At 43.9% G+C, this 22634-nt stretch overlaps 1 protein-coding gene across 2 annotated transcripts in view; it reads left to right on the top strand.

Moving 5' to 3' along the window:
• LHFPL4 (LHFPL tetraspan subfamily member 4) overlaps positions 1 to 22122 on the top strand; it is an 81290-nt gene extending 59168 nt beyond the window's left edge. The window contains exons 2-4 of one of the 2 annotated variants that reach the window (XM_087708674.1): positions 1067 to 1303; positions 14463 to 14479; positions 18675 to 22122. In XM_087708674.1, the coding sequence (XP_087564800.1) occupies positions 1067 to 1303; positions 14463 to 14479; positions 18675 to 18683 (263 nt within the window). In that variant the 3' untranslated portion in view covers positions 18684 to 22122. The remainder of the gene's footprint in view (positions 1 to 1066; positions 1304 to 14462; positions 14480 to 18674) is intronic. The other variant, XM_087708675.1, reaches the window with a different exon arrangement.
• The last annotated feature ends 512 nt before the right edge of the window (positions 22123 to 22634 follow it).

The following is a 22634-nucleotide window of genomic DNA, read 5'->3' as shown; positions in this document are numbered from 1 at the left end:
AGCCGATCACGCTGTGGCATCTGCTCTGGGTGTCCTTGAGGGGGGAGAGCAATGTCTCATGGGAACCAATGATGCTTGGAGCCATTCCCCCCATCTTTGCATTCTAATCCACCTCCACCCCCCCCATTTTTGTCACTCTGTGAGCAAAAGCGGAATAGAGGTGAAAGTTCAAGTCAGTCTTGACAATTGTGCAATATACACCACCACCACTAAGGCAACATGAATTGAATGTATGTCACATTTGCTTGGAAAATGCATTGAATATTCACAATGGAATCCTTGGGGAATAAAAATCTCTCTCAACAAAAGAGAAATCCGTGTTTCCCCGAAAACAAGACGGGATCTTATTTTCTTTTGACCCCTCCCCAAAATAAGCACTTGGCCTTATTTTCAGGGAGATCTTATTATTTTTGAGGTGCAGGAGACCCCTTAACCTCGGCCCGTGGATCAGCTGCTCCAGAGAAGGCCGAAAGTTCTGTCTCTGGCACACTCTTGCCAACCCTACTGTCGCTGGGCCTGCCCCTCTTTCTGCGGCCGCCACTAAGAGAAGGGGAGTGGTAGCTAGGGTTTGCGGGAGTGGCCTCCGCGAGGCTGTTCCGCGTAGAGGGCAGCTGCATGTGGGGTACGTGGGGCATGTTCCCTTGTCCCCCCAGGAAATGGTGGGGACCGGCTGCACATGCATTTAAATATTTTAGAGGGGGCTTCTTTTTGGGAGAGGGCTTATTTTAGCGCATGCGCTCAAAAGCCCAATTGGGCTTATTATTCTGGGAGGCCTTATTTTCGGGGAAACAGGGTAGTTGGGGCTCAGGTTGAGCTATGGAGTCTTGTAGTTTGTGTCTGTTTTCTGTTGGTGCTCTCTGAGCTTGTTGGTTTGCTTGCAGACGTTTTATTACCTGACTAGGTAATGCCTTCAGGGCTGGAGGGAGAAAGGGGTAGAACTATTTTAAGCACCAACGTTGTTTTTTTTATGTAAGGGTGCCATGCAAGACTCCCTTCCATCTGCAGTCAGCTGATGTGAGCACTGCCTGGTTAACCATCCGCCTTCCTTCCTCTTGTCTTTGTCCAGCTCTCTGCCTGGTGCTGGGCTGCATGATATTCCCAGATGGCTGGGACTCAGAGACCGTCAGGGACATGTGCGGGGAGAAGACAGGGAAGTATTCCCTGGGCGACTGCTCTGTGCGCTGGGCTTATATCTTAGCCATCATTGGCATCTTGAATGCCCTTATCCTCTCCTTCCTGGCCTTCGTCCTCGGCAACCGGCAGAACGACCTGCTTCTCGAGGAGCTCAAAACAGAAAACAAAGGTGAGTGCTCTCTGCTTTGCATACACAAACACACAGAGACATCGCCTCCCACCCACCCCCTCCGGTCCATTCTTCATGCGGCTGAAGCCCTGAAGCAGCAATCGTCCAATATTGGAGTAATTATGATAGGTTAGGGACGCAGTGGCTCAGTGGCTAAGACGCTTGTCCATCAGAAGGTCGGTTCGAATCCCTAGTTGCCTCATAATGGAGTGAGCTCCCGTTACTTGTCCCAGCTTCTGCCAACCTAGCAGTTCGAAAGCACGTAAAAAATGCAAGTAGAAAAATAGGAACCACCTTTGGTGGGAAGAAAACAGCTGTGTGCCTTTGGCGTTTAGTCATGTCAGCCACATGACCATGGAAACATCTTCGGACAGCGCTGGCTCTTCAGCTTTGAAACGGAGACGAGCACCGTCCCCTAGAGTCAGGAACGACTAGCATGCATGTGCAAGGGGAACTTTTACCTTTATCTATGATAGGTTGCCTTCCTATTTAATGCAGAAATGCAGAAATGCCTGTGGAAAGACTTAGGAATTTGCCTCAAATTACAGGCATTGAACTCAATGCTGGGGAACAATGTTAGAATTCTGTACAGGTAGTCCTCAAGTTGCAACAGTTCATTTAGTGGCCGTCCAAAATTACAACATCGGTGAAAAAAGGGACTGATGACCGTTTTTCACACTTACAACCATTGTACCATCCCCGTGATACCGTGATTTACATTCGGATGCTCAACTCACATTTATGACAGCTGCAGTATCCAGGAGTCATACAATCCCCTTTTGCGACTTTCTGACAAGCAAAATCCACGAGGAAGCCAGATTCACCTATGTTCTTAATTTAACAACTGCAGTGATTCGCTTAACAAATGTGGCAAGAAAAGTCGTAAAATGGGGCAAAACTCACTTAACCGATTTCTGACTTAACATAAATATTGGGCTCAATTGTGGTTGTAAGTTGAGGACTACCTGCTTATTCAGAGTTTGGGAAAAACATAAGGCTTCAGCAGGCATTAATAGGAGATGGCACTGATTCAGGACCACTTCCCATTGGTCCCTTAATTCCTGAAGTTGGGGTGGCACTTTTGCCCACCCAATTTTCAGTTTGCAAAAAAGGAGAAAACTAATGGGAAGTTATAGCACTTCCCTTTATTATTGCATACATCCTCCACCTTTCTGTTTGTTTCAAAGCTCTAAGAGAGGGGTCGGCAACCTTACACACTCAAAAAGCCACAAAGGTCCTAACCGGAAGCCCCCAGTTCAATTCTGGAGCCAACCGGAAGTCCAGTTTCCCCACCATAGAGTCTCCTCCTAGCACAGCGTCCTTTTTCTTCTGCTGACCAGAAGTTTGGTTCCTCCACTATAGAGTCTCCTCCTAGCACCGCGTTCTTTTCCCTCTACCTGTCCTAACTTAAAGCCCTATCAATTGTGGAGCCAACCACGACAGGGAGCCACAGCAGAGGGATAAAAGAGCCACATGCGGCTCTAGAGCCGCGGATTGCTGACCCCTGCTCTAAGACAACAACAAATATACAGTTTTTAAAAAAACAGAATGAATATAATTGAAATACACATTCAAGTAAAATCAACTACTAAAAGTTGAGCTATTGTTATTGTTGTTAGTGTATGGCATTGTTATAGTAGCCAGGAGACCACCAAACTATTGCATGGTAGTGGTGGCTCAATGGCTAAGCCACTGAGCTTGTCAATCAGAAAGGTCGGCGGTTCGGCAGTTCGGCAGCTCGAATCTCTAGTGTTGCGTAATGGAGTGAGCTCCCATTACTTGTCCCAGCTTCTACCAACCTAGCAGTTCGAAAGCACATAAAAATGCAAGTAGAAAAACAGGAACCACCTTTGGTGGGAAGGTAACAGCATTCCGTGCACCTTCAGTGTTTAGTCATGCCGGCCACATAACCACTCAGATGTCTTCGGACAGCGCTGGCTCTTTGGCTTTGAAACAGAGATGAGCATCACCCCCTAGAGTTGGGAACAACTAGCACATATGTGTGAAGGGAATCTTTACCTTAGTTTGGCTTGCCAAGGTACCAGCCCTGCTAGAGGACATGCTTGCGTGCTTTCCTACGTTGTGCCACAGGAGGGCAATCTGCCTTCATACCAGAGAGAAAGATGAGCAGCTTTTCCTGCAGTGTCACCCAAGACCCCGCCCCCCCTCCCAAAGCTGCCTCGCAAGTGGATGTTGCCACCAGGAAGGTTCAAAGTGGTTAGGAATCTGACTGCCCACACAGAGTATCAACTCGTCTCCCTGCCAAAGTGATGCCTATCTTTCTACTTGCACAGAACATGCTTTCAAACTCCTAGGTGGACAGAAGCTGAGGTGGGTAACAGGAGTTCACCCTGTTACGCTACTCAGTGCTTGAGCTCGAACTGCCAGAGCCAAGACCATCTCCAGCATCATTAAGTCACTGAGCCACAGCACCACTAAGTAAGCTATTAATTTCATGGCAAAGCTGACCTGCTAAATGCTGGGAGCCAAACAATTCTTCTATGGCTTGGAAGTCAGATAAGAGAGGGCCCTTCTGGCAGGGTCAACCTTCTGCCAACATTAGCTTCTTTGGAAGAGTCCCCCTTGCTGTACTGAATCACTGTGCATCTTCATATGAGGAGCAGCTGTTCAGCAGACAATCAAGTTCCCAGCCATCTAGGGTAGAGATAGCGAACCTTTTTAGCACCAAGTGCCAAAAAGGGAGTGCTCGCACGCTTATCAGGACACGCCCCGGAAGAGAAGCTGCCAAGTGGGCATGCGCACGCTGGGAAATGAACTTCCAGCTTCCGGTGTGCGCATGTACCCCGGCCAGCTTGTCTTCTGGTTAGTGGCACGCATGCCCGTGTGTTGATCAGCTGGCCGGCGCGGATGCGCACAACGGAAACCGGAAGACCAGCTCTTCCGGTTTTCAACACTGCTGCACACGCAAAAACCAGCTGATCGACATGCACGCAGGCATGCCAGAAACCTGGAAGAGGAATGGGCGAAACCACACGTGGCAGCCAACATGGCTCTGGGCGCCACTTGGGGCATACGTGCCATAGGTTCACTATTACGGATCTAGGGCTTTAATCCAATATTTTAAGTATCACAACTGTATCCAGTTCATTGCACAAACTTTGTCTGCCCCTCCTCCCAAATGAATTATCATCATCTTCTTCTTCTTCTTCTTCTTCTTCTTCTTCTTCTTCTTCTTCTTCTTCTTCTTCTTCTTCTTCTTCTTCTTCTTCTCCTCCTCCTCCTCCTCCTCCTCCTTCTCCTTCTCCTCCTTATCATTATCATTATCATTATTACTATTACTATTATTATCCTCCATTTCATGTATTCAAAATCATGTTTATACATATATATCTTATCTAATACATGCTTGGCGAAATAAATAAATAAAATAAAATAAATAAAATCTTGATAATCAAGTTGTATTGGCAAACCCAGCAACTTCTGCCCCACCATCCCTGCTATCACAAAAAGGATTTTATCTTATAGGATATCTAAAAGGATTTTAAAATATTATATTATAGGATATCTAAAACAATATTTTTATCTAAAAGGATTTTATCTTATATCCTATTTTATCTTATCCTATAAGATAAAATCACATCTCCTGTGCATCTTTCCTTTTTTTCCTTTTTTTAGTATAAGTTTTATTAAACGTTAAATTAGTGGCCTCTAGTTTTTGGGCAGCACCAAATCTAACCAATATATTTTGGAGAGAAGAAAATTAATACGGAAATAAATAAAATGAAGAAAGAGAAAGCAAAGTACAGGAACAAACGATAAAAAATAGTAAGGAGAAGCTTCGGATTTCCTTTGAATTAGGATAGTTTCTAAATTATCTCTATCACTATGTTTACAAAAAGATCAAAAGCATTAAATCTTTCATTTTGTTCTAGCCTTAAAAGGGAAAGTAGCATTGGTATTACTCACAGAGAAATTATCTGGAATCTAGAATCTATAAAGAGATCTTGAATCTTTGCTGGAAATATGGACAACATGAAGGGCAGTGGTGAAATTCAATTTTTTTCTACTACTGGTTCTGTGGGCATGGCTTGGTGGGCGTAGCAGGGGAAGGATACTACAAAATCTTCATTCCCTGCCCACTCCTGGGGGAAAGATATTACAAAATCCCCATTCCCACCCCACTCTGGGACGGTTCCACCACAAAACCGCGGTAGACTAAAGCGCGCTCGACGAAAGCATGTACGTGACGTCATCACAGCGTGACGAAAACAGCACGCTGTGAGCGGTAAACTTAAAATTAACGCGTAAATCTAAACCTAACCCCCCCAAACCTAACCCTAAACCTAACCCTAAGCCTAACCCTTAACCTAACCTTAAACCTAACCCTATACCTAACCCTTAACCTAACGCTAAACCTAACGCTAACCCTTAACCTAACCCTAAACCTAACCCTAACGCTTAACGTAACCCTAAACCTAACCCTAACCCTTAACCTAACCCTAACCCTAAACCTAACCCTTACCTTTATGTGAATTGGCTTGCTTTAAAAGCGCTTTTTAAAGCACCCTTTTTTCTCCGTGGTCGTATTTGTCGCGCTGCTGATGACGTCAGGTACGCGCTTTAATCGGGCGCGCTTTAGTGGACCGCGGTTTTGACAGGTCACGCTCTGGGACAAGCCAGCGGTGGTATTGGCTGGTTCTTCGAACTACTCAAAATTTCTGCTACCGGTTCTCCAGAACCTGTCAGAACCTGCTGAATTTCACCTCTGATGAAGGGACATTTTACAGAGGAAATGAGAAAAAGCCAAATCAATTATTTTAAAGACTAATGTACAACTTTTGGGACAAAAGGATAGCTAGGAAAGAACTTAGTTTATATATATATGATGTCAGAATTTGTTGCAGAAAAATCAAATCCAGAAAACACATACAGATATCAGCCAGATTCATTAACTTCTTTATACACATAATGACTGATGAATAAATGTACAATACCAATAGAAGATTCTTTCAAAGTGGTAGAAGTGGTAGAAGTTATAAGCAGAACACAAGCAGGTGAAAACAGTTTCATTTCAGAGTTCAGAGCAGACAGAGTGGTTTTTGTTTCGATTCTCAGCACAGACTCAGATCTGTTTAAGATCCCATTGGCTGACTTAGTTGCTATGCCTATTTATTGGCTGACCTTGTTACCATGTCTCTCCCAGTCATGAATATTGTCACATATGACAATCGCAGCAAGATTACTACATGCTCAAACGAGGAAAAGTTTGACACCACCCACAATAGAGGAATAGTTGGTGAAGTAGATGGAGCTGGTCAGTGACGTGCGGTGAAGTTTATGCCTGGTGAGGCTCAGCTGGGCATTCTTTTGCGAAGCAGCTCAGCAGGGCAGTGGTCGGCCTCGGCGGGGTGGGTGGGATTTGCATCGCGGGAGCAGCCAAGCCCCCGGGTCTGCAGCAAAGGCGCTTGGCAGCTTCCGTGAGGCAAACTGCCCCACCGCCCCCGATGCCGCCGCCCACCCGCTGCCCCGGCCGCTGCTTCTCCAAGTTCCACCGCTGGAAGTCCCGGATCGCCTCTGGGGGAAGGCTGGGTGAGAAGCGGAGCAAAGCTTCTCCGCGGCCTCCTGGCGCTACGCAGAGGCTCTCGCAGGAGCGCGTGCCAGCCCTGGCTGCGAGACAAGGCAGCGCTTAAAGCAGCTGCTGCCACCACCACCGCCCCTCCTTCGCCCGGAACGCCCCGCCTAGTTCTCTCGCCTCCTGCTTTGGTTAACACTAAGCAGACACCAAGCCACTGTGACCTGGAATCTGGTAGCAACTATCTTGGCTTTAATTATTTTTTAAAAAATATTTAAATTTCTTTCTTTTTCCTGAGGAGACTGGTGAGGCTCCGCCTGCCTTGCCTCTAGTGACTGCATGTCCCTGGAGCTGGTAGAGATGGGTAAATTGACTTCTTTGCTTGGGAGGGGGAAAAAAAACCCAATATTGTATCTACATTTATTGGATGGAAACCCTTTCCAGACTTCTTTCATGGAAAGGGGAAAAACGCACTTATGATTTTGATGATTTGAAAAGAATGGATAATAGAAACATCTTTTCTTTTCTTGTGCTGCTCAAAGTTGTATCTCACTTGGAGGAGCAGATAAAAGTGTCAGGTAATGAATAGACAAGTCCAGATTCAGAAGCTCATTAAGCATTTGAAGCTGCCTGTGTGACATGAGGTCAGTCCTATTTCCACCCCCACCCCCTCCTAGTTGAGAGGAAATGTAGATTCCCCCCCCCCCTGCCTTTCTTCCCCTGATCTTGCCAAGTTTCAGATGAAAGCCAGGGAACCAAAGGTGCCTAATTGGAAATTTAATTAATCAGAATAAATCTCCTGGACTCTGGGTTCGCTCCATCTGTTTATATTAAGGAAAGGCAGACTTGCCAGCAAGAACCAAATGCTGAAACAGCAAGAAATAACGATGGGAAGAAATAATTAAAAAAAAACCAAGCAAATCAATCCCCTTTCCATTTATATGTGGAAAGACATCCAGAGAAAATTCTCTATGCAGTTTATCTGGGCCATTACAGGTCAAAGGTCTGTCTATATACCAATATTCATTGTTAAAAATGTAAAGGTTCCCCTCAAACATATGTGCTAGTCGTTCCTGACTCTAGGGGGTGGTGCTCATCTCTGTTTCTAAGCCTAAGAGCCAGCGCTGTCTGAAGACGTCTCCGTGGCCGGCATGACTAAACAGCGAAGGCTCAAGGAACCCTATTACCTTCCCACCAAAGGTGGTTCCTATTTTTTTCTACTTGCATTTTTACATGCTTTCGAACTGCTAGTTGGCAGAAGCTAGGACAAGTAATGGGAGCTCACTCAGTTACGCTCCGCTAGGGATTTGAACCGCCAAACTGCCGACCTTTCTGACCGACAAGTTCAGCATCTTAGCCACTGAGCCACCGAGTCCCTCTATTCATTGTTAGGCAACTGCTAACCAAATGTACTAATCATAATATTCCACTGCATAAGCTCATAATTGTGATATGATTGGGACAACAAGCCAATTCCCGCTTGACACTTCCTGACAGCTGTTATTTAAAGACAACTTCTTTAAATACAGGTAAGTCCTCAACTTGCAACAGTTCATTTAGTGACCGTGCAAAGTTACAATGCCACTGGAAAAAAGTGACTGTGGACTGTTTTTCACACATACAACCATTTCCATATCCCCGTGGTCACGTGATCAAAATTCAGTTGCTTGGCAACTGACTCATATTTATGACGATTTGTAGCATCCTGGGGAGGTCACATGATCCCCCTTTTGTGACCTTCTGATCAGCAAGGTCAATGGGAAAACCAGATTCACTTAACAACCGTGTTCCTACTATAACAACAGCAGTGATTCACTTAACAAACGGGGTGAGAAAAGTCGTAAAATGGGGGCAAACCTCAGTTAACACATTTCTCACTTAACAAGCATAGATTTTGGGCTCCATTGTGGGCGTACGTTGAGGACTACCCGTATAAGGATCTGTTGGGTCACTTTTTTTCAATGCCTTCGTGACTTCCAACGGTTGTTAAAAGAATGGTTGTAAGTCGAAGGCTGCCTGCATGGTTAAAGGAATAATAAGCCGCCAGGGGTCTGATCATCCATGGATTTGTGAGCCACTTCCCTGATTACCCAATACGTTTAAGGAGAAGCTTCCTGACAGTGAGGACAATTAACCAGTGGAACTTGCCTCCAGAAATCGTGGGTGCTCCATCACTGGAGGTTTTTAAGAAGAGTCTAGACCAGGCCTGTCAAACTGGCAGCCCAAGGGCAGGATGCGTCTCTCACACACAGACACACCCACCTCAGCTCCACAAAGGTAAAAAAATTCACAATATGTTATGATACATCACGTGACATGATCAGGTTTGACACTCCTGGTCTAGACAGTCACTTAACTGAAATAGTATAGGACTATTCTAGTCTAGTCTATTCTAGTCTAGTCTAGTCTGTTCCTCTATTCTAATTCTAATTCTATTCTATTCTCTATTTTATTCTATTTCTCTATTCTAATTCTATTCTATTCTCTATTCTGTTCTATTTTATTCTGTTCTCTATTCTGTTCTATTCTATTCTATTTCTCTATTCTAATTCTAATTCTATTCTATATTCTCTATTCTGTTCTATTTTATTCTGTTCTCTATTCTGTTCTATTCTATTCTATTTCTCTATTCTAATTCTAATTCTATTCTATTCTCTATTCTGTTCTATTTTATTCTGTTCTCTATTCTGTTCTATTCTATTTCTCTATTCTAATTCTAATTCTATTCTATTCTCTATTTTATTCTATTTCTCTATTCTAATTCTAATTCTATTCTATTCTCTATTCTGTTCTATTTTATTCTGTTCTCTATTCTGTTCTATTCTATTTCTCTATTCTAATTCTATTCTATTCTCTATTCTGTTCTATTTTATTCTGTTCTCTATTCTGTTCTATTCTATTCTCTATTCTAATTCTATTCTATTCTAATTCTATTCTATTCTAATTCTATTCTAATTCTATTCTAATTCTTATTCTATTCTATTCTCTATTCTCTATTCTCTATTCTCTATTCTCTATTCTCTATTCTCTATTCTCTATTCTCTATTCTCTATTCTCTATTCTCTATTCTCTATTCTCTATTCTCTATTCTCTATTCTCTATTCTCTATTCTAATTCTATTCTATTCTCGTTTAGACTACTCTAGTCTGTTCTTCTATTCTAATTCTATTCTATTCTATTCTCTATTCTATTCTATTTTATTCTGTTCTCTATTCTGTTCTATTCTATTCTATTTCTCTATTCTAATTCTATTCTATTCTCTATTCTGTTCTATTTTATTCTGTTCTCTATTCTGTTCTATTCTATTCTCTATTCTAATTCTATTCTATTCTAATTCTATTCTATTCTAATTCTATTCTAATTCTAATTCTATTCTATTCTATTCTCTATTCTCTATTCTCTATTCTCTATTCTCTATTCTCTATTCTCTATTCTCTATTCTCTATTCTCTATTCTCTATTCTCTATTCTCTATTCTCTATTCTCTATTCTCTATTCTCTATTCTCTATTCTCTATTCTAATTCTATTCTATTCTATTCTTGTTTAGTCTAGTCTAGTCTGTTCCTCTATTCTAATTCTATTCTATTCTCTATTCTATTTCTCTATTCCAATTCTATTCTTTCTCTATTCTGTTCTATTCTATTCTCTATTCTGTTCTATTCTATTCTCTATTCTAATTATATTCTATTCTAATTCTTATTCTATTCTATTCTCTATTCTAATTCTATTCTATTCTAGTTTAGTTTAGTCTAGTCTGTTCCTCTATTCTAATTCTATTCTCTACTCTGTTCTATTCTATTCTCTATTCTAATTCTAATTCTATTCTCTATTCTAATTCTATTCTATTCTAATTATTCTATTCTTTTCTCTATTCTCTATTCTAATTCTAATTCTAATTCTAATTCTAATTCTAATTCTAATTCTAATTCTAATTCTAATTCTAATTCTAATTCTAATTAATTCTATTCTATTCTGGTGATTTTATATACTATATCACCCCACCCACTTTTAATTCTACCTCCAAATACTGCCACCTTTTCAAGTTGGAGCTATTTGTGCTCCCTCTGTTCAAAGCTTATGGATGGAGACTCAGGTGGTTGGTGCCCGAGAGCCCATAAGGCGCTTGAAAGTCCCCATCCAAAGGATAGGTCCTAGCCATGCTGCTGGTCTTTTTTTAGAAACTTCCACAAATGCTTCTTTCCCCCTCACCCCCCCCTCAACTAAAATAGCCTGATGTCGACTGGCAGGTTTTCAACCATTGCCTTCTGCAGTTAGTTGGCAGCCGTGATTATTCCTATGCTTTGCAAAACTTCCCTACTGCAGATTAAATTCCTTCTAAATTCACACCTAAAACAGCCCACTGAAGAGCTGGCAATTCTGTCTGGTCCATCTGTATTGAATTTCAGGCAGCGACGGTGGAGAGGGAGAGCTTGATGGGCTCCTTAACAAAAAGAAAGCATCAGTTTTGGAAGAACAAAATGGCAAAAGGAATAATGAAAGAATGGCGGGTTGCTGCTGGAAACCCTGCCTCGTTTTTAAGGACTAAAAGACAATTTCAGCGTCTCTACAGAAATTCTAGATGAAAAACAGTCCTTGTCTAATAGTGCATTAAGAGAACGCTAAACTAAATGAGACACGGTGGTCTTCAAAGACATTTGTGAGGAAGCGCATCCCCTTAAAACCACTGTCCTTGCTTCTGAATAATTAGCAATAGCAGTAGCACTTAGACTCACATAGACTTAGAATAACTTTATTGTCACTTTAAATGTACACTAATCGGCATACATTAAAATGAAATTCCGTTGCATACAGCTCTCAAAAGGTCTCCACCTCCAATATACACTACATAGGTAAAAGGTAAAGGTTTCCCTCGTACATATATATTAGTCGTTCTGACTTTAGGGGTGGTGCTCATCTCCATTTCAAAGCCGAAGAGTCAGCGCTGTCCGGAGATGTCTCCGTGGTCATGTGGCCGGCATGACTAAAAGCCAAAGGCGCACAGAATACTGTTACCTTCCCACCAAAGGTGGTTCCTATTTTTCTACTTGCATTTTTACATGCTTTTGAATTGCTAGGTTGGCAGAAGCTGGGACAAGTAACGGGAGCTCACTCAGTTATGCGGCGCTAGTGATTCGAGCTGCCGACCTTTCTGATTGACAAGCTCAGCAGCTTAGCCACTGAGCCACTGCGTCCCTATACACTACATAAACATGACTACATAAATAAATGACTAAATAAATAAATACAAAACTATGTCTATACCAGTGGTGGGTTCCAACAGTCACTGTTGCCATTGTGCGGGCTATATGCGCACCTCCGCTTGATGCGCAGTACAATGAAAATTGCTCTGCACATGCACAGAAGCAAAAAACAAAATGGCGGCGCCATAGGCGGGAGAACAGGTTCGGGAGCATGGCAGGCCTGAATCGCTGCTGATTCCAGCAACCCAGGCCACCAAGCTACTACCGGTTTGGCCAAACCAGTCCGAACCGGTAGGAACTCACCACTGGTCTATACCCATGTACCCACATATAGTATATGACACAGAGATACAATACAGTCTAGTCCAGATATACCGTATTTTTCAGAATATAAGACGCACCAGAGTATTAGACACACCAAAGTTTTGAAGAGGCAATTTTTTTTAAAAAAAGTAGGTAGATGGAGGGAGAGAAATATAGTAGGTAGGTAGGGAGAAAGAGAGTAGTTAGGTAGGTAGATAAAGGGATAGAGAGAGAGAGAAATACAGTAGGTAGGTAGGGAGAGAAAGAGGGTAGGTAGGTAGGTAGGTAGGTAGGTAGAGGGATAGAGAGAGAGAAGGATAGAGAGAGAAAAAATACAGTAGATAGGTAGGGAGAGAGAGAGTAGGTAGGTAGGTAGGTAGGTAGACAGGTAGATAGAGGGAGAGAGAGATACGGTAGGTAGGTGGGAGAGAGAGAGATTGTAGGTAAGTAGGGATATAGAGAAAGAAATAGAAAGAAATAGATAGAGGAATACAGTAGATAGGTAGGGAGAGAGAGGGAGTAGGTAGGTAGGAAGAGAGAGAGAGAGAGAGAAATACAGTAGGTAGGGAGAGAGAGAGGGAGAAAGAGAGAGAGAGAGAGAGAGAGAGAGAGAGAGAGAGAGTATGTAGGTAGGTAGATGTTTCCAGGTGTATTTATCCATGTGCTGGAGAAGGAAATTGCTGACAATCTGCAGCATCTAAGACTTTGTTTTTATTGGCACAGCACTTGATCAATTTAATTCTCATCAATCAGTTAAAAACCTTTCCAAAAGGGGGGGGGGAAGTGTTTGCATTCTGCAAACTCCCCAAAAATGGCCTGTTTTTCGCAATAATGGGCCCTTTTTAAAAAAAAAAAAAGGTATGAATAGCCTTGGGAGGGGGCTTGCAGAGTACTCGGGGTGGGGGCAAAGATGAGCAAAAAAGGCTCATTTTTCATGAAAATGGGCCCATTTTGTGTCAAAGAAATTGCATGTATAGCCTTATGGGGCTTATGGAGTGCTGCTGGGGGCTGGGGGGTACAAAATGGCTCATTTTTTTGCTCATTTCTGCCCTCTCCAGTCCTCAGGAGCTCTCTGAAAGCCTCCATAAGGCTATGCATGGCTATTTCGGTGAAGGGGCGGGGCTTCAGGAGGCAAAAAATGCTGTATTCGGTGTATAAGATCCACCCAGATTTTCAGCCTCTTTTTTTGAGGAAAAAAGGTGTGTCTTATACTCCAAAAATACAGTACATACAGCTTCATAGTGCTTTAAGCCCTCTCAAAGTAGTTTACAGAATCAGCTTATTGCCTGCCCCAACAATCTGGATCATCATTTTATCCACCTTGGAAGGATGGAAGGCTGAGAAAACCTTGAGCTGGTCAGGATCGAACTCCTGGCAGTCAGCCGTGAATTAGCCTGCAATAATGTATGTATGTATGTACCAGTAGTGGGTTTTGGCTCCCGTTGCAACCGGTATACTGCAACGGGAGCTGGGCGTGCACCATGGGCACGCGCACTGTGCACGCATGCACACTCACTGCCTGCGATGCTCCAGCTGCTCGACGGAGCGTCACACAAGTGCCGTAAGCTGCGCATGCGTGTGCAAATGGCCCATTTCCTTCAAATACAGGTAAGGAACGAGGGTGGGTGGGCGGGGCCATCAAAACACAGTTCTGGTACAGTGGCTTCTGCTTCCGGCAGGCACCAGTACCCATGTACCAGGACGTACTGCCTGCAACCCACCGCTGGTATGTACTGTATGTATGCATTTTGTCATGTTTATATTGGAGGTGGTGACCCTGAGAGCTGTATGCAATAACATTTCATTTTAATGCCTGCAGATTAGTGTACTTTTAAAGTGACAATAAAGTAATTATTGTATTCTATTCTACTGCATTCTAACCACTGTGCCACCAGGGCTCTTTACTGTTTAGGATTCATTGGCACAACATCATTAGCCCCAAACAATCCAAGATGCCACCCTTTTGGCTACCTTTTCAGGTTACACACAACATTCAATGCACACTTCTAGCCTATTTAGAATCCACATGCCGTCACCCGAATAGGCCCAAGACAGTGGTAGGAAAATTGGGCGACCCGCACCACAATCCTAACTTATTTTCTTTTTTTAATATCTTCAACAGATTTTGTTGGCACTGCGGTAAGTTCTCTGTGTTGGTGTGGCCTGGTGTTCACAGCCTGTGTTCATAGGGGCCTATTTGAGTCTTGTCTTGTCCTTGTTCACCAGTGTGTAATTGTGTTAGGAGAATGTTGTGTTGTAGTTGATCAAATCCTTTTGGGGAGGAAGAGGAAATGTACACTCCCACATTTATGTTATCAAGGGCTCTTGTCTACCTCATTCTTCTTTCTGGAGAAACGTTTTGACATACATACATACATACATACATACATACATACATACATACACACACACATACATGAACATTCATCTCTATTTAACCAATTCTGGGGCTGATATTCCCCAACCTCAATGCTTCTTCCTGAAATACCATATTTTTCAGAGTATAAGATGCACCAAGGTTTTGAAGAGGCAAATTTAAAAAAAAAAGTTTCTGCACTCTGCAAACCTCCCAAAAACGGCCCGTTTTTTTGTCAAAAAAAAGGGGGGCATTAGGAAGCTTATAGAGTGCTCCTGGGCATTTTTTCGCTCATTTCTGCCCTCCCCAGCCCCCAGGAGCTCTCTGAAAGCCTCCTACAAGCAATGCACGGCCATTTTGGTGAAGGGCTGGGTTTCAGGAGGCCAAAAATGCTGTATTCAGTGTATAAGACGCACCTAGATTTTCAGCCTCTTTTTTGAGGGAAAAAGGTGCATCTTATACTCTGAAAAATATGGTAGTTCTCAAAATTATGGCCAGTTTAATGTCTTCAGAATATGGGGGAGGTCATGTTTTGGTCATTGTTTCTTTCCTTGGGCATGTTTACAGAAAAATCTCCTACACCACAGATAGTCCTCAGCTTACAACAGTTCATTTAGTGACTGTTCAAAGTTACAACAGTACTAAACAAAGGGACTTATGACCATTTTTCACAGTTACGACCTTTCCAGCATCCCCCTGATCATGTGATCAGAATTCAGATGCTAAGCAACTGGTTCATGTTTACGACCATTACTGTGTCCCAAGATCATGAATATCCCCTTGTGACAAGCAAAGCCAATGGGGAAGACAGATTCACTTAACAACCGGGTTACTAACTCATCAACTGCAATGATTCACTTAGCAACTGAGGCAAGAAAGGTCGTAAAATGGGGGCAAAACTCACTTAAGAATGTCTCGCAGAACACTTAACATAATCTTCGGGCTCAGTTGTGGTCGTAAGTCGAGGACCACCGTACCTGCACTGGCAACCTGACAATAACAATCCTGAATATTTCATTTATGTCGTCCTCAAGAGCCTTGAGTCTGTGTTCTTCTGTCCTCTTTGGCTAAGAATCTCCGACTCAAAGAACATCTTAGTCACTTCGGTGTCAGATCTGCTCTGCTCCTGGGAGGCCAGGGGAAAACCAGCCAAGGAACAAACAGACTCACCTAGAGTGCTAAGGGATATTTGCTAGCCAAACCACTCCAATATCCTGTTATTATGCTTGGGGGGAAATGAAGAAAGTACAGACATTTTTTTAGATTTCTTAAGGAGGACTTAGGGCTCTTTAATAGCTTTCTGGCCTTATGGTGTACCCATGGAATAAAAACCCATGTTTTCAATATTTAAAGCACCTCCAGCTAACCCAGCCCACAACAGCAATAGCAATAGACTTACATATTGCTTCATAATGCTTTTACAGCCCTTTCTAAGCAGTTTATAGAGTCAGCATAATTGCCCCCAACAATCTGGGTCCTCATTTTACCCACCTCGGAAGGATGGGAGGCTGAGTCAACCTTGAGCCTGGTGAGATTCGATCTGCCAAATTGCAGGCAGCCGGCAGTCAGCAGAAGTAGCCTGCAGTCCTGCACTCTAACCACTGCGCCACCGTGGGTCTTACAATATTCACAGATTCTGTGACGTGTTGCAAAGACCATCCTGTATGTTATATGTATAATTCTAAGTAATTAAGCAGAGCACAAGCAGTCTTTTCCCGATTTTCTGCACAATGCAGCACAGGAAGTCCTCGATTTCCAACAGTTCATTTAGTGACCGTCCAAAGTTACATTACTAAAAAAGCGACTTACGACCACTTCTTATACTTATGCCCCTCGCAGCATCCCCCATGGTCGTGGGATCAAAATTCAGATGCTTGGCGGTTGACTCATATTTATGACAATTGCAGAGTCTCGGGGTCATGTGATTCATCTAACAACCATTTTATTAACAACAACTGGAATGATTCACCTAACAATGGTGGCAAGAAAGGTCGTAAAATGGGGCAAAATTCACAACAAACTTCTTGCTTAGCAACAGGTGTGTGGGGGGTCAGTTGTAGTTGTAGGTCGAGGACTACCTGTATTCTTCTTTCATCTGAGTGGGAGCTGCTCAGAGATTATAATAAAGGACTCCAGATCAGGAGACCTTCCTGATCTGAATGGGTGGGAATGTGACATCAGCCTGCAGTTAAGAATTTAGGAAGGGACCCGTTTTCAAGGCCTGAGAGGCAGTTTCCCCTTTTCCTTGAGATTGGAGCTCCAGTCTCCAAGGCCATGCATAGCCAATGAATCTGATTGCAGGCACAGAATAGGATCATTAATTTCAGCTTCATCCAAGAGAAAAGAAGGAACTCACGCATACAATCAGCTTCTCGAAGTCTTACCAATTCCTTTGGCAGCAGTGGCCGTAGGAGGAGTTTGTATTTTCTTCGGTGTAATGAAGCAATAAATTTTGGGTGTGTGGCTGTGTGTATGAGAGAGAGAGACAGAGAGACAGACAGAGAGAGAGACAGAGACAGAGACAGAGACAGAGAGGAAGAGAGAGAAACAGAGAGAGAAACACACACAAAGAGAAAGAGATGGAGAGGAGGGGGAGGGAGGGAGGGAGAGGGAGAGCTATCCATCCCAATGTCCAATCAGAGAATGTCCATATATGTTGCATGTATGTGCATGATTCAGGAGTGAGGCTTATGGGTTGATTCTGTATTTCTGTTTTCCCCTCATGTTGCAACCATGCATGTACATGTACAGTGAGAAGCATAGAGTGGCTGCATACTCTTTGTTCTGAGTCACTTGACCAGAAACGAAGAGAGCTTACAATGGAGACATCGGGAACAGCCATAAGCCACAGCCCAATTGCCTCTCGCATACGGATACATACACTAAGTTGTTTTTCCCCTCTGGATTATTTTTCCCCAGCATCCAACCCATTTTTAAACTCGTCTTGCTTCTTTTCTCCCATCCCATGTTTGTTTTGAGAGGGTTAGTCTGCTGGTGGGCAGAGAAACCACACAATTTACTTTCCAACATTCAGCTGGGTCACAAAGAGTAACAACCCGAGGCCCCCAAATCAATAAAAACTTGACAGGCCCAATGAAAAGAAAACCTCAAAGCAAGAGAGGACTACAGCTCCAGCTTCCTCTCCCCTTTGTATAATGGCCAGAAGGAAAACCTCACAAATGCGGCATATTTTTTTTTAACTTACACATTGTATGGAAACCAGCAATTCCTGAGTCAATTAGGGTTAGGTGGTTGTAGAGCAGGGGTGTCAAATCGATTTCTTTGAGGGCCGCATTAGGGTTGTGTTTGACTTTGGGGGGGGTGCGTGGGGGCGTGGCCAGCTTGACATCACTCGTGTCGAGGCACCTGTGGTGGTCAAGTCCGAAGACAGGACTTCCCTCAGACCCTCCCTCATTCTCATAATTTTCCTTCCTTCCTTCCTTCCTTCCTTCCTTCCTTCCTTCCTTCCTTCCTTCCTTCCTTCCTTCCTTCCTTCCTTCTTTTTTCCTTCCATCTTCATTCTCCTTTCCTCTTCATTCCCCTCTTTTCTTCTTTTTCCTTCCTTGCTCTCTTCCCACCGTCCCTTCTTTTTCTTTCTCTCTCTTCTTTCCCTTTCTCCTTTCCTGTCCCTTCCTCCATGCTCAAATGCAAAAGGGGAAACATTGCTCCTTTTGTTTTGTTTTCAGTTTCTTTTCTTTGCCCTCTGCCAGCGGCCCTCCCGGGTTCCATTTTCGCTGGCAGAGGCACCGCGGGCCGGTCCTTCGCTGTTTCTAGGGTCAGATCTAAGCACTCTGCAGGCCAGATTTCCCCCACGGGCCTTGACTTTGACACCCTTGTTGTAGAGTTTTTGTGGTCCCTGCATTTCCTCACCTCTGTGCAGTTTATATACACGGAACCCTGTGCAACCGTGCCATTTTGCAGAAAGCATCGATTTATTATTATTATTATTTTTACTGACGCATGTTTTCATCTTCACAGAGGATATAATGTAGAAGAGGCAAGAAGCCCCTTTCACTGGTACCTGGACTGGACTCTCATCCTTCCCTCCTCATCTCCCTCATGGCCTTTCTTTTTGCGGCTGCCAACCAGGGGGGGAACCCCTGCCCTACTCCACGGTCTCCGAATCCGCCGACCTCACCTGCGTGCCGTTTCCAGAGACATGGTCATCCCTCATGAACTGCCAGCTTTGACTCGTATTCCCTTCTGCTGATTGGCTTCCCCAACTTGCCTTTCCTGCTTCTGAGGGGAGGGAAACGCGCCCATTCCAACTGTCATGCTCAAAAAGGAATGACGCCGCCGGGATTTTTAATACTTCCTTTTCAAGATTTCCTCCTTTCTGGGAGAAGCATCCAGCAGGGTCCTCCTTCTCGTGATGCCAGAGCTGGTGCCAAGACGCTGCCGCTGTTGTTGCTGCTACTGCTGCTGTCGTCACAAACTACCAGGGCATCTTCTCTGCCGCATTGGTTCCCGTTTTTAACTCTCTGGCCCCTTTGCTCATCCCTGCGGCCACTCAGTACCATGCCGTGCTCAAGGCTGGCCCGTTTGATACTTTTAGGTGTAAATGAAATTGTCTCTGAACAGGGTAAGGTGAGCCCAGATCCCCTTCTCCCCGGGGGATTCCAGCCGCCAGAACTTTTGAGTTTTCCAATCATTCTGCCCAGGTGATGCAGCCGCACCTTGATGTCTACAAGACGGGGGGGAGGGGGGAGGAACAGGGAGAGGTCCGATCCGCTGATATTTCTCTGCTCACTGCTATGGGGCCCTCTCCGGTCTCAGCCTGCAAGACGAGTCCTTGAACACTGAATGTAATTCATGGCTAGAATCTCCCCTCCATTTCCCCGTGCCGGGCATAAGAAAGGAGCCAAAGATTGGGCTGAGGTGAGGGATGTCACCTGTTGGCTAGGATGGCAGCTCAGGTGTGAGGCTCGTGCCAAATGCTGCTTCTCTCAAACCTGTGGTGCTTCATCCCTCTTGAGTAAAAGCAACGTGGGGGTCTGGGCAACCATGAGGGAAAGGAGGAAATGGGCCATGCTGTGATGCCAGCTATACCTGTGGGATGGGATGAGCATTCAGAGAGACAAAAGTGAGCTAAGAAACTGACTCCCCTGCCCCCAAAAATCCAGCCGCCACCACCCTTTCACAGTCTCAACAGTATCATTGAAGAACTAAGACAGAAGTGTGCTGTCCTAAATGTTTCAACAGTTGTGCCTCTCTCCAGGCAGCAGGGTAGCACCTAATCCCTCACAGTTTGGGCTGAATTCTGAGAGGCTTCCTCAGAAGTAGCCATTTTGTCCCAGATTAGTGGACCTAATTCGTTCCCATACGAATTAGGCCTCAAGCCATTTATCAGAGAGATTTCCAGGCTAGGAATACGATTCAGCTTGGAGTCATAGAGACACATGCAATTTTTGCCTATCAAGCCCCTTTCCTCACACTTCCTGTCAGCATATCGCCTATTGATACTCTAAAGATACTATGACCATGAAACAAGCAATAGTAATCTTGAAAACGGTTCCAAGAACAGCTTTTTGTTTCACAGCCATGACAACTAAGGGCCTAAAGTGTGCCAAAAGGCAGATACTTAGAATTATGGGGCTGGAAAGGACCTCTGAGATCTTCTAGTCCAACCCCCTGCACAAGGCAGGAGACCTTATACCATCCTAGTCAAATGGTTGTCCAGAAGAGAAGAGAGAGGGAGAAGAAAAGAAGTGTGGATCACAAAACAACAACAAAAGCAGATGGGAATGCAGAAATGAGCTAAGAATTTCTGGTGTCTGGGGCACAAAACCCCAGTAACATCCCCCATGGCTGTCAAGTGTCAGGCACATAGCTGAGCATTCGGTCTCCCTTCTGATGTTTTGGAGGGATGCCCAGTACTGTTACTGGCCAAACTGACCCTGAGCAAATGGTATAATGGTCCCAGTGAGAAGCTTGCTTAAAACTGGGTTGTACTAGAATCAAGTGCCAAAGGAACCCGTGAGATGAGGGAGAAAAAGTGTGCGGAAAAGGGGTGTGTGTATCATTACAGATTTTTGAAGACACAAAAAGAAGCCACAGCATATCTCCGGTCACAACCCCTCCCACTATTAATAGCCAGATTAGGTGGGTATTTGAATCAAGATGGTGGCACCTGAAGGGGCTTGGTCTTGATGACTTCGCTCCCAAGCTGCTCCTTTTTTCCTCTCAGAAAGAAAAGTACCCTTTCAGGAGGTAAATAAGTTCAGGAAAGTGGTTTTCATCAGGGAAAAGACACTGGATAAAAAGTTATCCCCCCGCCTTTCTGCCCAGCATTATATTTGTGACCGGATTCACACAAAACATTGCTTTTAAGAACAGCCATTAAGAGCATGTCTAGCTTTACCCTGCAGGTAAAATGGTAAAGTGTGATAAAACCCATAACCAATGGAGGAGATCTACAGCCACGATTTTAGCATGGTCATATTATTGTTTCTGCCAAAGCTATAACACGGTGAGGTTGCCAAGAAGCTGCCCTGTTAATGCGAGTGCCGCTACACGAGAACCAAACTTCAAGTATTGTGATGTTAACTTGAATTGTTCCAAGGGATTTTGTAAGTTCCAAGAGAATTTGAGGTCCTGAAAAGAGGAGGGGGGGAGGAAAGCATTTTTATGGAGTTGACCTTCCTCTCCAAATCCCCGGCCAAATTCTGAGTCGAGAGGAAAGACAAGCAAGAAAAGCCAAAACGTGGGAAGCCGATTCAAAAGTCATTCATTCAAAGTTCACTGGTCAAAGGCCGGGAAATGCAATGAAGTCCATCTTAAGAGTCGAAGCCCATAGCAACATTCAAGATGGATTAATTGGTGGACTTCCACACATACACACACACACACACAAACACACACACACTTGTGCCAGCTTACCATATCTCTAAGTGTAACGTAGTACACATTGCCATTCGACCCAGCCGTTGCCACAAGAACATCAAAATCCATGACCTCAAATTATTTAGCTGCACTGGCCTCAGTTCTCCTTGACACAAGAGAATCGTTGCCAAGAGGAAAAAAGAAAAAAAAACCCAACCATTTAAACAAACCAGATTAAAGGCTTTTCTCCCTTGTGGGCCCAGACACGCATATTCTGTTCTATTCACAGATTTCAGCTCCCACTTTTTTATTATTTATTCTAGAAAAAAATATATATAAATAAATACCTTAGTAAAGGGTTTTAGCGGTTGGGAACAAGGAAGCAGCTTTAGTCCACAAGCTGCAAGGCTATTTAGCATTGTACGAACCATCAGAAAAAAAGATTATCCTGCATTGGAGAGGGGGGAGGGCAGGAGGATGTCGGGTGGAAGGAGAAGAGGCAAAGACATGAATACATGTTCCACCACCTGTGCCGGAGAAATGGCATTGCTGTTCATGGAAATGGGTAGATGGGTGGAGAAAGGAAATACAGTAGCTGTAATATATATCTGTATTTTACTACCAAAAAAAAAAAAGAGTTTGATACAGTGTTTCACAAAACTTTAACCGGAAAAACATAAAATTCAAGTTGGATTGAATCGGACCAGAACCTGATCAGACCAACATCATTTGTGCCTTGTCCTCTTGAGAGTGGAAAACTTTTTGGTACCTTTTGCACACTGAGCAGCTGGATTTACAAGGAGAATTTGGAACGGGTGTGTGTGTTTTGTGCATACGTGTGTGCACACACGGATGCAAAGGCACGTGGAGGCACATCTTAGAAACCGCGAAAGGACGAGCGTGAATAGCGAACGCTGGTCAAACCTGCAACGTTGACTGGAGTGATTAGTACTCCAATCTTGATAGAGGAATGGTCTGAAAATAACAGAAATAAATTTAACATAGACATCTGCAGAGTCCCTAAGAAACAACTCAATATAGAATGGGAGACACCACCTTTAAAAATGATACTTGTGGGGGAGGGGGACACTTGGAAATACCATTTGGATGTGATGA

The sequence above is a fragment of the Thamnophis sirtalis genome, unplaced genomic scaffold (assembly GCF_051295495.1).
Source record: "Thamnophis sirtalis isolate CommonGarterSnake01/CBP01778 unplaced genomic scaffold, rThaSir2_p1.2 scaffold_3, whole genome shotgun sequence".
Taxonomy (NCBI): domain Eukaryota; kingdom Metazoa; phylum Chordata; class Lepidosauria; order Squamata; family Natricidae; genus Thamnophis; species Thamnophis sirtalis.
This window is presented reverse-complemented; position numbering and strand designations above follow the sequence as displayed.